This window comes from Gopherus evgoodei, chromosome 1, assembly GCF_007399415.2.
Source record: "Gopherus evgoodei ecotype Sinaloan lineage chromosome 1, rGopEvg1_v1.p, whole genome shotgun sequence".
NCBI classification, from domain to species: domain Eukaryota; kingdom Metazoa; phylum Chordata; order Testudines; family Testudinidae; genus Gopherus; species Gopherus evgoodei.
In genome coordinates this window covers 224225001-224237701 of record NC_044322.1, presented here as the reverse complement: position 1 = coordinate 224237701, position 12701 = coordinate 224225001, and the positions used below count along the sequence as shown (strand labels likewise).

Here is a 12701-nt window from a genome sequence, read left to right as displayed (position 1 = left end):
TGAGAAGCAGAGATACCTGTGCAGCTTGGAGAGTTCGGGCATTCGGTAAATGGGGTCTGAGTTGGTTTTGATTTTTTTCCTATGGAGAAAAAAGCCGAGGTGAATGAACTACGTTGTGTGAGTGATGTGAGTGTAGAATTTATCTGTATTTTAAACCCCTAATTTCAGCACTGTATGAACAGAAATGTGAACTCTCGGTCATTTAATACCTAACTAATTTGCTCTTTAGCTGTTACTCAGATACACAGGCTGACAGGCACCCAGACTTGGGAATTCCAGTCTCGACCCAAACTGCACAGCCAGGGCCCATCTCTGATTGTTCATCCCAAAAGAATTAATAACGACAGAGCTGCCTAATGATGGTGTCTAGGGAGAGGCTTTTCTTCGCTCTCATACTATCTTAGCGCAGTGTGTAACACTGGTCTCTTTTATAATTAATTGATTAACTTCCATGTTTGTTGTAAATCAGACAAGTGCTTATTCCTATAAAACATCGTACAAAATACGTTTGTATCTTGTGTTGGGAATTTACATCTGCCTACACTGAGATATGAACAACAACAAATTCTATCCTAACCCTTCAATTAATTGAACACATCACATATATGTGCGTCTGCACATGCGCATGCAGGTGTTTTCATAAGTACCAGCGCAAGAAATATGGGTCTCTTCTGCTCTGTTATCACATGACTTTGGATCCCAGGGCTCTGAAGGCACTGCCAGAGGAAGCCGTGCTGCTCACCGCATGCAACGTGGTCCAGCCACGTGGGACCAGAACCTGCTCCATATTCAAAGTCTCTTTCAATCTGCCCTCTGTCCCCACAGTTCAGCTGTTTGCAGACAATTGTTGGGGTGTCTCCAGACATCTGACTGGAGCAAACACTGCCCCACGTCCCGTTGCAGAAAACCTCCAGCCGCCCAGCACAGTCACTGTCGCTTACCAGCCTCAGATCTGTGAATTCTAGAAGGAAATTCACGAAAAGGGAATTTAAATCGTATGATTCTGAAATGAACTGGAGTGTGAAGAGTAAAATCCCAGCAATTGCAAACAATCCTGTGTATCCTTCTGCAGGAGCAACTGCTAGAGAACCACTCCAAGGATGAGAGACTCTTTTACACATCACAGGCCCCCTAGAAATACGGTGGGCATCTCTGGAAGGCCACCATTTACCAGCAGCTACATATGATTGTAACAGATAAAGGCCGGGAAGGATTGTGACATTGGCAGGCCAGATGCCAGCCCTTGTCCAGCTGCAAGCATTAGCTGAGAACTGACAACCTTGTAGCTGGATACCAGGCCAGGTCACCTGTATGTTAGTTTTGCTCAAAACAGGTATTAGTCTTGTAAGAATGTATTTGTGTTTAGACTCTATGAAATGGTTGTTAGTTGCTGCAGGCATTAATCTCACTTGCAATGTCTGTAGTCCATGCTGCAAGAAAGTATGTAAGTTTTGCCTTATAAGTTTGAAAATGCTGGCTCTCAACTTGTGAACTCAGGCACAGGAATCATCCCCTCATCCATCCTGAAGGACTATCAAAATCAGATGGGTTATCAAGGATCATCACAATATATAGGATTGGTTAATGATCTTATCGCACTCATGGACCAGCACATGCAGAAGGCCTCGTCCCATCGTTTTGAAGGCTGGAAGAGGGAAATAAAAATAGTAGATGTGGTGACTGTTCATCTTTTTGGCTGTTTGATCTGTGACAGGGCTAGAGACACAAAACTGAGGCCAGAGACCCCAAGGGGTTATCCCTGAGTCAGTGCTGAAGGACATTTGGAATTGACAGATCACTACATTTCTGTCCCTCCTAGGATGTAAATGGTAACTCATTTGTGTGTAGATGTTTGCTTGCTTTAACTTGTAAAATAATGCTTTTATTTCTTTTTCCTAGTTAATAAACCTGCATATAGTTTATTACAGGATTGGCTACAGGCATTGTCTTTAGTGTAAGATCCAGGGTACCAACTGATCTAGGGTAAGTGACTGGTCTCTTGGGACTGGAAGCAACGAGAACGTGGTGTGATTTTTGGTGTAAGTGACCAATTATCACTAAGTCCAGTCTGTCTGGAAAGATAGATACATGTCTACCCCGCTGCAACATGACCCAATATAACATGAGTTCGCGTATAGCACGGTAGCAGCAGGTTCCAGCGGTGCTTTCAAGGGTCCAGGTCTCCGGCTCCTGCGGGGAGCCCCGGGCCCTTTAAATCCCTCTGGAGCCCTGCAACCACTACCCCGGGGCTGTGGCAGCAGGGCTCGCCAGCGATTTAAAGGGCACGGGCTCCCCGCAGTGGCTGGAGCCTGGAGCTCTTTAAATGCCACCGGAGCCCCTACCCTGATATAATGGGGTTTCAGCTATAACGCGTTAGGGATTTTTGGCTCCCCACAACCGCGTTATAGCGGGGTAGAGGTGTATATTGATCCAGGACTATGTTCCCTCTAAGCTGTGTGGCCACATGGCCGCAGAGCAGGATATCAAGGGCCACGTAGGCACGCAGCCACAGGGGTCTGGATTGGAGAGGTGCCTCTTCCCCAGCCCCGAACCTGCTACAGCCGGGGACTGGGGAGACGTTCCTCTCCCCGATCTCAAATTTGCTGCAGCGGGGAAAGAGGTGCCTCTCCCCTGGCCACAGGCTGCTGCAGCAGGAGAAGGCTAGGGGGAGTCCTCCCTTCCCGCCGCAGCCCCAGGGCAGCCTGCATCCCAAACCCTTCATCCATGACCCCACCTCATAGCCCACAGCCCCAGCTAGAGCCTTCACCCACTACATACTCCATCTCTCTGCCCAGCACTGAGCTACCTCCTGCACCCTGAGCTCCTCATCTCTGCGCCCACCTCAGAGCCCTTACCCCTAACCAGAGCCCACAGCTCCCATGCTGTAACCCTCTGCCTCAGCTCTGAGCCCCCTCACGACCCCAAGCCCCTTTTCCTTGGCCCCACCCTAGAGCCCACACCCCCAGCCAGAACCCTCACCTCGCCACTCTGCATCAGCCCTGAGCTGCCTCCCACTCTATCAACCCCTTGGCCCCTATCCTGCCACACATCACCTCTATACTGGTGCACATAACAAAATTTATTCTGCATGTGAATGTAAAAAATTAGAGGGAACATTGGTCCAGGAGTTCACATCTGCTACTGTCTTGCTGAGATCTACTTGTAGACACACTGCCAAGTTGGTGTATTACCTTGTTTCTCACTATCTGCCTGGAGGTGGGCACTCAGAACCATAAGCCACTCCAAACAGGGTGACAGGGATCATGAGATCAAATAATTTGACCTTCTGTAAAACAGCTGCATAGAGCCAAAGAACTTGAGTCTGATGTAGGCAGAGCTTCCAGAATGGCATCCGGTCTAGACAGAAAGACTTCAAGAGATGCAGAATGCACCATTTCCCTGGTAGTTTGTTCCAATGGTTAATCACCCTCCATGTTAAAAACCTGGGCCTTATTTCTGATGTGAATTTGTCTGGTTTCTGCTTCCAGCCATCGACTCTTGGTCTGCCTTTCTCCATTAGATTAAAGAGCCCTTTAGTAAGTGGTATGTTCTCATGAAGGAACGTATGCACTGTAATCAAGTCACCTCTTGATTGTTCTGATAAGCTAAACAGATTCAGCATCTTATATCTCTCACTGAAGGTCTTTTATTCATCAAATCACTTTTGTGGCTCTTCTCTGCTCCCTCTCCAATTTTTGTGGACATCAGAACCGGACACAGTATTCCAGTATCTGTCTCACCAGTGCCATATACAACAGTAAAATTTAGTCCCCACTCCTAATCTCTACTCTCCTGTTTATACATCCAAGGTTCACATCAGCCTATTTTACCACACACAGCACTGAGAGCTCATGTTCAGTTATTTCTCCACTAGGACCCTACATCCTTTTCAGTCACTGCTTTCCATGATACAGTCTCCTTCAGACACCTGAGACGCAGCATTCTAACATTAGGGAAAACTCGAAATATCTTCAATATCTCTGGGTGGGAGCTGAGGACTTTCTAATGGTGACCCTGGTAGGTAGTTCCACAAGGGAAAGGGGGACAGAGACAGCCAGGGAAAGTATCATTTTCAGCAACCTCCTTAAACATTAGCCTCCTCCATTAAATCCCCTGGTAACATGGCACACAAGTACATTCACAAAACAGACCTGAGCAAAGAACTCCTGCATCTTCTTTGTGCCTACAGTTGTGCTGGCCCCAAGCCCTGGAAGGACATGCCCAGAGTTCGGATTCATTCCCAGAGCACTTCACATCATCCAGCCAGATCTGCCCGGATCCTTCCCCATGATGAGCAGAGACAGTTGCACTGATGGCATGTCCACATCCCAGTTGTTTGCAGACGACATTGGAGTCTGGTAGGTCCAGAAATCATCACAGACTGTCCCCCAGCTGCCATTGTAATAAATCTCCACTCTCCCAGCACAGCGACCTGTCCCATTCACCAATCTGATCCGCCTGCTCCCTGCAGGGATAGATCCCAGCTGTTAACACATATTTTCCTACTGAAAAGAGAATGTCTGTGAGATCTAGAAATGAATCACCTGAGCAAATAACACCAGCATCCACAGCAATTCCTGCCTGGAATGTCTCAGACGTGGAGTTGTCACAGAGAGTCAGACGAGTCTCATTTCCTGCACACTGGACCCTTCTCAGCCCCACAGGGCCCATTCCTTGCTCAGACTTAGGGGGGTTATAAGCTTTCTCAGCGACTCCGCACTGGAGCTGCCTACACACCACACTGGCATCGTTCATGTTCCACTGGTCATCCAGCACTCTGCCCCACACACCATGGAGGAAAATCTCAACTCTCCCGTCACACTGGCTCTCTCCATTCAGCAGTCTGAGTGCTTCAGAGCGACCTGGGCTCAGGAGAGATGGGAAAAACACTGAATAACACTCCCTGTTATACACTAGAAATGATACTGAGTGTGCATGAAATTATGGACTGTTTCTAAAGAAGGTTAGCAGTGATTTGGAGAAGGATAGGGATGGTGAATTGGTGACTTTTATGTAATCTGGAAGAAAAAGTGCTGTCCCTGCTCCGTTGCTCTTCGTAAGGACAGAGTTGCTGACTAAAGCTCTTCCTGGAGAATCCAGGGCTTTCCTGGGTCACAACGATTCATTTGTGATAATATTATTTAGTTGAATTTTATGTTTAACATATTTACTATTATTATACATGCTTTAGGATCCATTCCCCCTCCCCTTGCTGTGCCCTGAGGTTTCCCTGCTCTGGGGGCAATGTCACACACTGAGGGGCAGGTGTCCTTAATCCAGCATCTCTCCTGCACTTACCTGAGCAAATCACACTGGCATCATTGTCATGTGAGCACTGAGAGGCGCCCAGAGCAGTAACAGGGCAATGACCCAAATGGGTTTCAGTCCCTTTACAGTGATAAGTGTCTGTCCAGACAGAGCCAGTTCCCTTCCCAAAATAAGCTCCTCCTGGAGCCGATTCAGCAAACCCACAGTTGAGCTGATGACAGAGAACGTTGGCATCTGGTAAATCCCAGCGTGAGTCACAGAGGGTTCCCCAGGCACCAAGAACCTGGATCTCCACTCTCCCTGAGCATTCTGAGCTGCCGTTCACCAGCCGGAAACCTGTGTGCCCAGGGGAGAAGGGGTTTAGAGAACAAGCCTTGGAACTGTTTTATACCAAATAGTAAAAGAAAGGAAAGTCAGGGGGCATTTAATCCCTTTCTCATTATCTTTGCTTGTTTAGGATTTTGATCCAACCCTATTAAACCAAGCTCCCTACACAGTTAGATCAGTACATTGCTTCACCTAAAGTAGAATACACATCATTGAGATTTTAAAGAGATTGTGCTGAATTCCTACATGAGCTTATGACACCAGCATCATTTGCGTGTGAGCACGTCTGATTCACTTGTGATATCCTGGAACAGGAGAACAGGAGAGACTCATTCCCCACACACTGGAATTCTTGAGTCAAGATCTTGCCTTGTCCTTCTCCAAAGTGATCTCTTCCTGGGATAGATACAGCCATTCCACACTGTAGTTCATTACAGATAACATTGGCAACTTTGAGATCAAAATGTGCATCACAGACTGTGGTCCACGTATTTCCACGTTTTATCTCAACACGTCCTGAGCAGTCACCATCTCCTCTAACAAGACGGGGCTTAATGTGTCCTAGAAAGTCAATGAAAGCTGAAAATTATAAAGGGGGTTTGGGAGTTCGGGTACTCCACTGGTATAAAACTTTGCCTAAAAGCTCATTCTGGGTCAGTGGCAAAGTGAAGGCAGCAATAGAACTAAAAAGGCATTCTATTAAAAAAATAGAAAAAGTGGGAATTAGAGCAAATCAATCTACATTAGAAATTATGATATGAAGAAAATGGATAAGGGAAGTATCATAACCTTATTCCCAGATTCTGGACCTTAGCGTCCAAAATTTGGGGGTTAGCATGAAAACCTCCAAGCTTAGTTACCAGCTTGGACCTGGTACTGCTGCCACCACCCAAAAAATTAGAGTGTTTTGGGGCACTCTGGTCCCACTGAAAAACCTTCCCTGGGGACCCAAGACCCAAATCCCTTGAGTCTCACAACAAAGGGAAATAATCCTTTTTCCCTTCCCCCCTCCAGATGCTCCTGGAGAGATACCCAGACACAAGCTCTGTGAAACTACGCAGAGTGATTCCCCCTCTCCGTTCCCAATCCTGGAACAAAAGCACTTTCCTCTTCACCCAGAGGAAATGCCAAATCAGGCTAGCAATCCAACACACAGCTCTCCCCTTGATTTCTTCCTCCCACCAATTCCCTGGTGAGTACAGACTTAATTTCCCTGAAGTAAAGAAAAACTCCAACAGGTCTTAAAAGAAAACTTTATATAAAAAAGAAAGAAAAAATACAAATGTTCTCTCTGTATTAAGATGATACAACACAGGGTCAATTGCTTAAAAGAATATTGAATAAACAGCCTTATTCAAAAAGAATACAAATCAAAGCATTCCAGCACTTATATTCATGCAAATACCAAAGAAAAGAAACCATAGAACTTACTATCTGATCTCTTTGTCCTTACACTTAGAAACAGAAGACTAGAAAATAGAAAGTACTTCTCCAAAGCTCAGAGAAGCAGGCAGGCAGCCAAAAGACTCAGAGACACACTTCCCTCCACCCAAGGTTGAAAAAATCCGGTTTCCTGATTGGTTCTCTGGTCAGGTGTTTCAGGTGAAAGAGACATTAACCCTTAGCTATCTGTTTATGACACGCCCCCCAAATTGCAGACAGTGGGGAAGCTCACTGGCGGCAATTTCCTTTTAGAACTTGAAAATAAACAGATTAATACAACACATGCACCTTTACATATACTACTAAGTATATAACTAACAGACTTTTACATTTTAAGAACACTTTTTAACTACTGGATTCTGGGAAACTTTCACGGGAGAGTGCATCAGCAACTTTGTTAGAAGCTCCTGTGATGTGTTGAATTTCAAAATCAAAATCTTGGAGAGCTAAACTCCACCGAAGAAGTTTCTTGTTGTTCCCCTTGGCAGTATGAAGCCACTTTAGTGCAGCATGGTCAGTTTGTAGTTGGAACCGCCGTCCCCAAACATATGGGCGTAGCTTTTCCAGGGCGTACACAATGGCATAGCATTCCTTTTCACTGACTGACCAGTGACTTTCCCTCTCAGACAGTTTCTTGCTGAGAAACACGACAGGATGGAAGTTGTGATCTGTTGCTTCCTGCATGAGCACTGCTCCTATACCACGCTCAGATGCATCTGTGGTTACTAGGAATGGCTTGTTAAAGTCCGGGGCCCTGAGCACAGGGTCAGACATGAGCATCGCCTTAAGCTGGGTAAAGGCCTCTTGACACTCATTAGTCCACTTAACGGCATTTGGCTGGGTCTTTTTGGTTAGGTCGGTTAATGGGGCAGCGATTTGGCTGTAGTGTGGTACAAATCGCCTGTAGTATCCGGCCAAGCCTAAGAAGGATTGGACCTGTTTCTTTGACCTTGGGACAGGCCACATTTGGATAGCATCCACCTTGGCCTGTAGGGGGTTTATGGTTCCTCGACCCACCTGGTGCCCCAGGTAAGTCACTCTGTTTTGGCCTATTTGACACTTTTTGGCCTTAACAGTTAGTCCTGCCTGCCTGATGCGCTCAAAGACCTTTTCCAGGTGTAGTAGGTGTCCGGGCCAGGAGTCTGAAAAAATGGCCACATCATCGAGGTAGGCAACTGCAAATTCTCCCAGTCCAGCTAGTAGACCGTCTACCAGCCTCTGGAAGGTGGCGGGTGCATTTCGAAGGCCGAAAGGAAGGACATTGAATTCATACACCCCCGTATGGGTGACGAATGCTGACCTCTCCTTGGCAGGTTCATCTAGCGGTACTTGCCAGTACCCCTTGGTTAAGTCTATTGTAGAGATGAACTGGGCACGTCCCAACTTTTCCAATAGCTCATCAGTACGTGGCATTGGATAGTTGTCCGGACGAGTTACAGCATTTAGCTTACGGTAGTCCACGCAGAAGCGTATTTCCCCATCTGGTTTGGGTACCAGAACCACTGGAGATGCCCATGCACTGGTAGATGGGCGGATTATACCCATCTGTAGCATGTTTTGGATCTCCCGTTCTATAGCAGCTTGGGCATGAGGAGACACCCGGTAGGGTGGGGTTCTGATTGGGTGAGCATTACCTGTATCAATGGAGTGGTATGCCCGTTCAGTCCGTCCTGGGGTGGCTGAGAACAATGGGGCGAAGCTAGTGCACAGCTCCTTGATTTGTTGCCGCTGCAGACGTTCCAGGGTGGTTGAGAGGTTCACCTTTTCCACGCCACCGTCTTTTTTCCCGTCGTAGTAGACACCGTCAGGCCACTCAGCATCATCTCCCTGGACTGTAAACTGACAAACCTGTAAGTCTCTGGAATAGAAAGGCTTGAGAGAATTAACATGGTACACTTTAGGCTTTAGTGAGGAATTGGGAAATGCTATGAGGTAGTTTACAGCTCCCAGGCGCTCTTGGACCGTGAATGGCCCTTCCCATGATGCTTCCATCTTATGGGCCTGTTGCGCCTTCAAGACCATAACCTGGTTTCCTACCTTGAAGGAACGTTCTCTGGCATGTCTGTCATACCAGGCCTTTTGCTCTTCTTGAGCATCCTTTAGGTTCTCTCTAGCAAGGGCTAAAGAGTGTCGGAGGGTGCTTTGTAGGTTGCTTACAAAGTCCAGAATGTTAGTTCCTGGAGAAGGCGTAAACCCCTCCCATTGCTGCTTCACCAACTGTAATGGCCCCTTAACCTCGTGACCATACACAAGTTCAAATGGTGAAAACCCTAAACTGGGATGTGGTACAGCCCTGTAGGCAAACAGCAACTGCTGCAACACTAGGTCCCAATTATTGGAGAATTCGTTGATGAATTTTCTTATCATGGCCCCCAAAGTTCCATTGAACCTTTCCACCAGGCCATTGGTTTGATGGTGGTACGGGGTGGCAACCAAGTGATTCACCCCATGAGTTTCCCACAGTTTTTCCATGGTCCCTGCCAGGAAATTAGACCCTGAATCTGTAAGGATGTCAGAGGGCCAACCTACCCTGGCAAAGATGTCTGTTAGGGCCAGGCACCCAGTGTTAGCCCTGGTGTTGCCTAGAGCTACTGCTTCTGGCCATCGGGTAGCAAAGTCCACTAAAGTCAGTACGTACTGCTTTCCTCTGGGCGTCTTTTTTGGGAAAGGGCCCAGAATATCCACAGCTACTCGCTGAAATGGGACCTCAATTATGGGGAGTGGCTGGAGAGGGGCCTTGACCTGGTCTTGAGGCTTACCTACTCTTTGGCATACCTCACAAGACCGGACATACTTGGCAACATCCTTGCCCATCCCCTCCCAGTGGAAGGACTTCCCCAACCGGTCCTTGGTTCTGTTCACCCCAGCATGGCCACTGGGATGATCATGGGCTAAGCTTAAGAGCTTCTCCCGGTACTTAGTTGGGACCACCAACTGTTTTTGCGGCTGCCATTCTTCCCGGTGTCCACCAGAAAGAATTTCCTTGTATAAAAGTCCTTGGTCTATAACAAACCGGGATCGATTAGAAGAGCTGAGAGGCGGTTGGGTGCTCCGTGCCGCCGCCCACGCTTTTTGAAGGCTGTCATCTGCTTCCTGCTCAGCCTGGAACTGTTCCCTTGAGGCTGGGGTCATCAGTTCCTCCTCAGACTGTGGACTTGGGCTTGGTCCCTCTGGAAGCGATGTAGGTGATGGGGTTGTTTTCGTTGCTGGTGAACCGCTCTCCGCTGGTGCACCTGAGGGTATTTCAGGCTCTGGCTGAGCCTTTTGGGTATGGCTGTCGTGTGCTTCTGCCAGTTCTGGCTCGCTGGCGCCCTCTGGCGTTGAGTTTGAAGATGTGGTTGCACTTGCTGGTGCTGGTTGCTGTTCCAGTTCCGGGCCTGGGACTGGAGATGCTGTGGCTGTTTCAGTGGTAGGCATGGAATCCGGGTCCACTGCCTCTGTCTGGGTCTTTGGTAACACAGACAGGGCTTCTGTGGACGGCTCAGGAACAGGAATGGGTCTGGAAGCTTGCCTGGTTTGGCTACGGGTAACCATTCCCACTCTCTTGGCCCGCCTCACCTGGTTGGCCAAGTCTTCCCCCAGTAGCATGGGGATAGGATAATTGTCATAGACTGCAAAAGTCCACATTCCTGACCAGCCTTTGTACTGGACAGGCAGTTGAGCTGTAGGCAAGTCTACAGCTTGTGACATGAAGGGGTAAATTGTAACTTTGGCCTTTGGGTTGATGAATTTGGGGTCAACGAAGGATTGGTGGATAGCTGACACTTGTGCCCCCGTGTCTCTCCACGCAGTAACCTTCCTTCCGCCCACTCTCAAATTTTCCCTTCGCTCCAAGGGTATTTGAGAGGCATCTGGGCCTGGGGATCTTTGGGGTGATGGTGGTGTAATGAATTGCACTCGCATGGTGTTCTTGGGACAGTTGGCCTTGATATGTCCCAGTTCATTACACTTAAAGCATCTTTCATCTGATGGGTCACTGGGCCGAGGTGAGTTACTGGAGACTGGTGAGGTTGAAGAGTAGGGTATCTGTGGCTTTACTTGGGTGGTATGGAGGGTCTTTGGCTGTCCTCGGTTGTAGGGTTTATGGTCCGTGTGCCCCCTGGGGTAATCGTTCCCCTTGACAGTAGCATTTTTGCTTTCTGCCAGTTCCATCCATTTGGCTCCAATCTCCCCTGCCTCAGCGATAGTTTTGGGATTTCTATCTTGTATGTACCGTGTGATGTCTTCAGGAACACCATCCAAGAACTGCTCCATTTGTATGAGGAGGTTCACTTCTTCCAAGGTTTGAATGTTGTTTCCTGTTAACCAGGCCTCATAGTTTTTTGCAATGTAGTAGGCGTGTTTGGGAAATGACACCTCTGGTTTCCATTTTTGGGTTCTGAAGTGCCGACGGGCATGATCTGGGGTTATCCCCATCCTGTATCTGGCCTTGGTTTGAAAAAGTTTATAGTCATTCATTTGCGGCTTGGGCATTTCAGCTGCCACCTCTGCTAAAGGTCCACTGAGGTGTGGCCTTAATTCTACCATGTACTGGTCTTCGGGGATGCTGTACCCAAGACAGGCTCTTTCAAAATTTTCCAAGAAGGCCTCGGTGTCATCACCTGCCTTGTAGGTGGGAAATTTCCTGTGCTGGGGAGCAATAATTGGCGCCGGGTTGTTAGGGTTGGCTGGCACATGCAGCCCAGCTTTTGCCATCTCCAGTTCATGTTTTCTCTGTTTTTCCTTCTCTTCATTCTCTTTTTGTTGTTTTTCCATTTCTTTTTGTTGTTTTTCCATTTCTTTTTGGTGCTTTTCCATTTCTTTTTGGTGCTTTTCCATTTCTCGGCGGTGGGCTGCCTCTTCTTCTTCTTGCTTCCTTCTGTGGGCCAACTCTTCTTCTGCTTGCTTCCTTCGGTGGGCCACCTCTTCTTCTTCTAGTTTTCTTTTGTGTGCTGCCTCTTGGGCTGCCTGTTCTCTTTGGAAGGCTGCCAGTTTGAGGCTTTCTTCCTTTTCTTTTATCTCCATCTGTCGCCTGTGTTCAGCGTCTTTGATTTGTTCTTCGGCGTCAATCTTTGCCTTAGAAGTCATGGTTCCTGTTTTCTTGTGTTGGGGTGCCCTCCGGTGTTTATTTTCTGAACTGCAGGCTCTCTGTTGCCTCCTGAAGTCTGCCTAGCAACAGTGCTTTTTTCCTTTTCTCTCTAGCTAATGTTCAATGAAGGGAAACCAGAAAAACCACTTTATTTGCATGCATATAAGTGCTGGTACTTGCCTGCTAATGGGAGGGCTATTGCATGACAAAAGACCCTCAACAGTCTTCTCGCTTAACATGCAAACCACAAACTGCTAGAGAGAGCAGAAAAAAAAAAAATTCTCTCTGGTTCCCTTTTAAAACCAAACTGTTTCTCTCTGCTAAAAAGCCCTTAGCAGAGAAAAGAAAAATATAATATTCCTACTGGCTTCTGGATTCTGTCTAGATCCCACTCGCTGCTACACCATATCATAACCTTATTCCCAGATTCTGGACCTTAGCGTCCAAAATTTGGGGGTTAGCATGAAAACCTCCAAGCTTAGTTACCAGCTTGGACCTGGTACTGCTGCCACCACCCAAAAAATTAGAGTGTTTTGGGGCACTCTGGTCCCACTGAAAAACCTTCCCTGGGGACCCAAGACCCAAATCCCTTGAG

At 47.6% G+C, this 12701-nt stretch overlaps 1 protein-coding gene across 1 annotated transcript in view; it reads right to left on the bottom strand.

Moving 5' to 3' along the window:
* LOC115644491 (scavenger receptor cysteine-rich type 1 protein M130-like) overlaps positions 1-12701 on the bottom strand; it is a 39176-nt gene that overhangs the window by 369 nt on the left and 26106 nt on the right. Inside the window, 8 exon segments of the mRNA XM_030548899.1 lie at positions 17-79; positions 648-713; positions 716-961; positions 4152-4364; positions 4367-4465; positions 4545-4862; positions 5473-5604; positions 5938-6156. Of these exon segments, the coding sequence (XP_030404759.1) occupies positions 17-79; positions 648-713; positions 716-961; positions 4152-4364; positions 4367-4465; positions 4545-4862; positions 5473-5604; positions 5938-6156 (1356 nt within the window).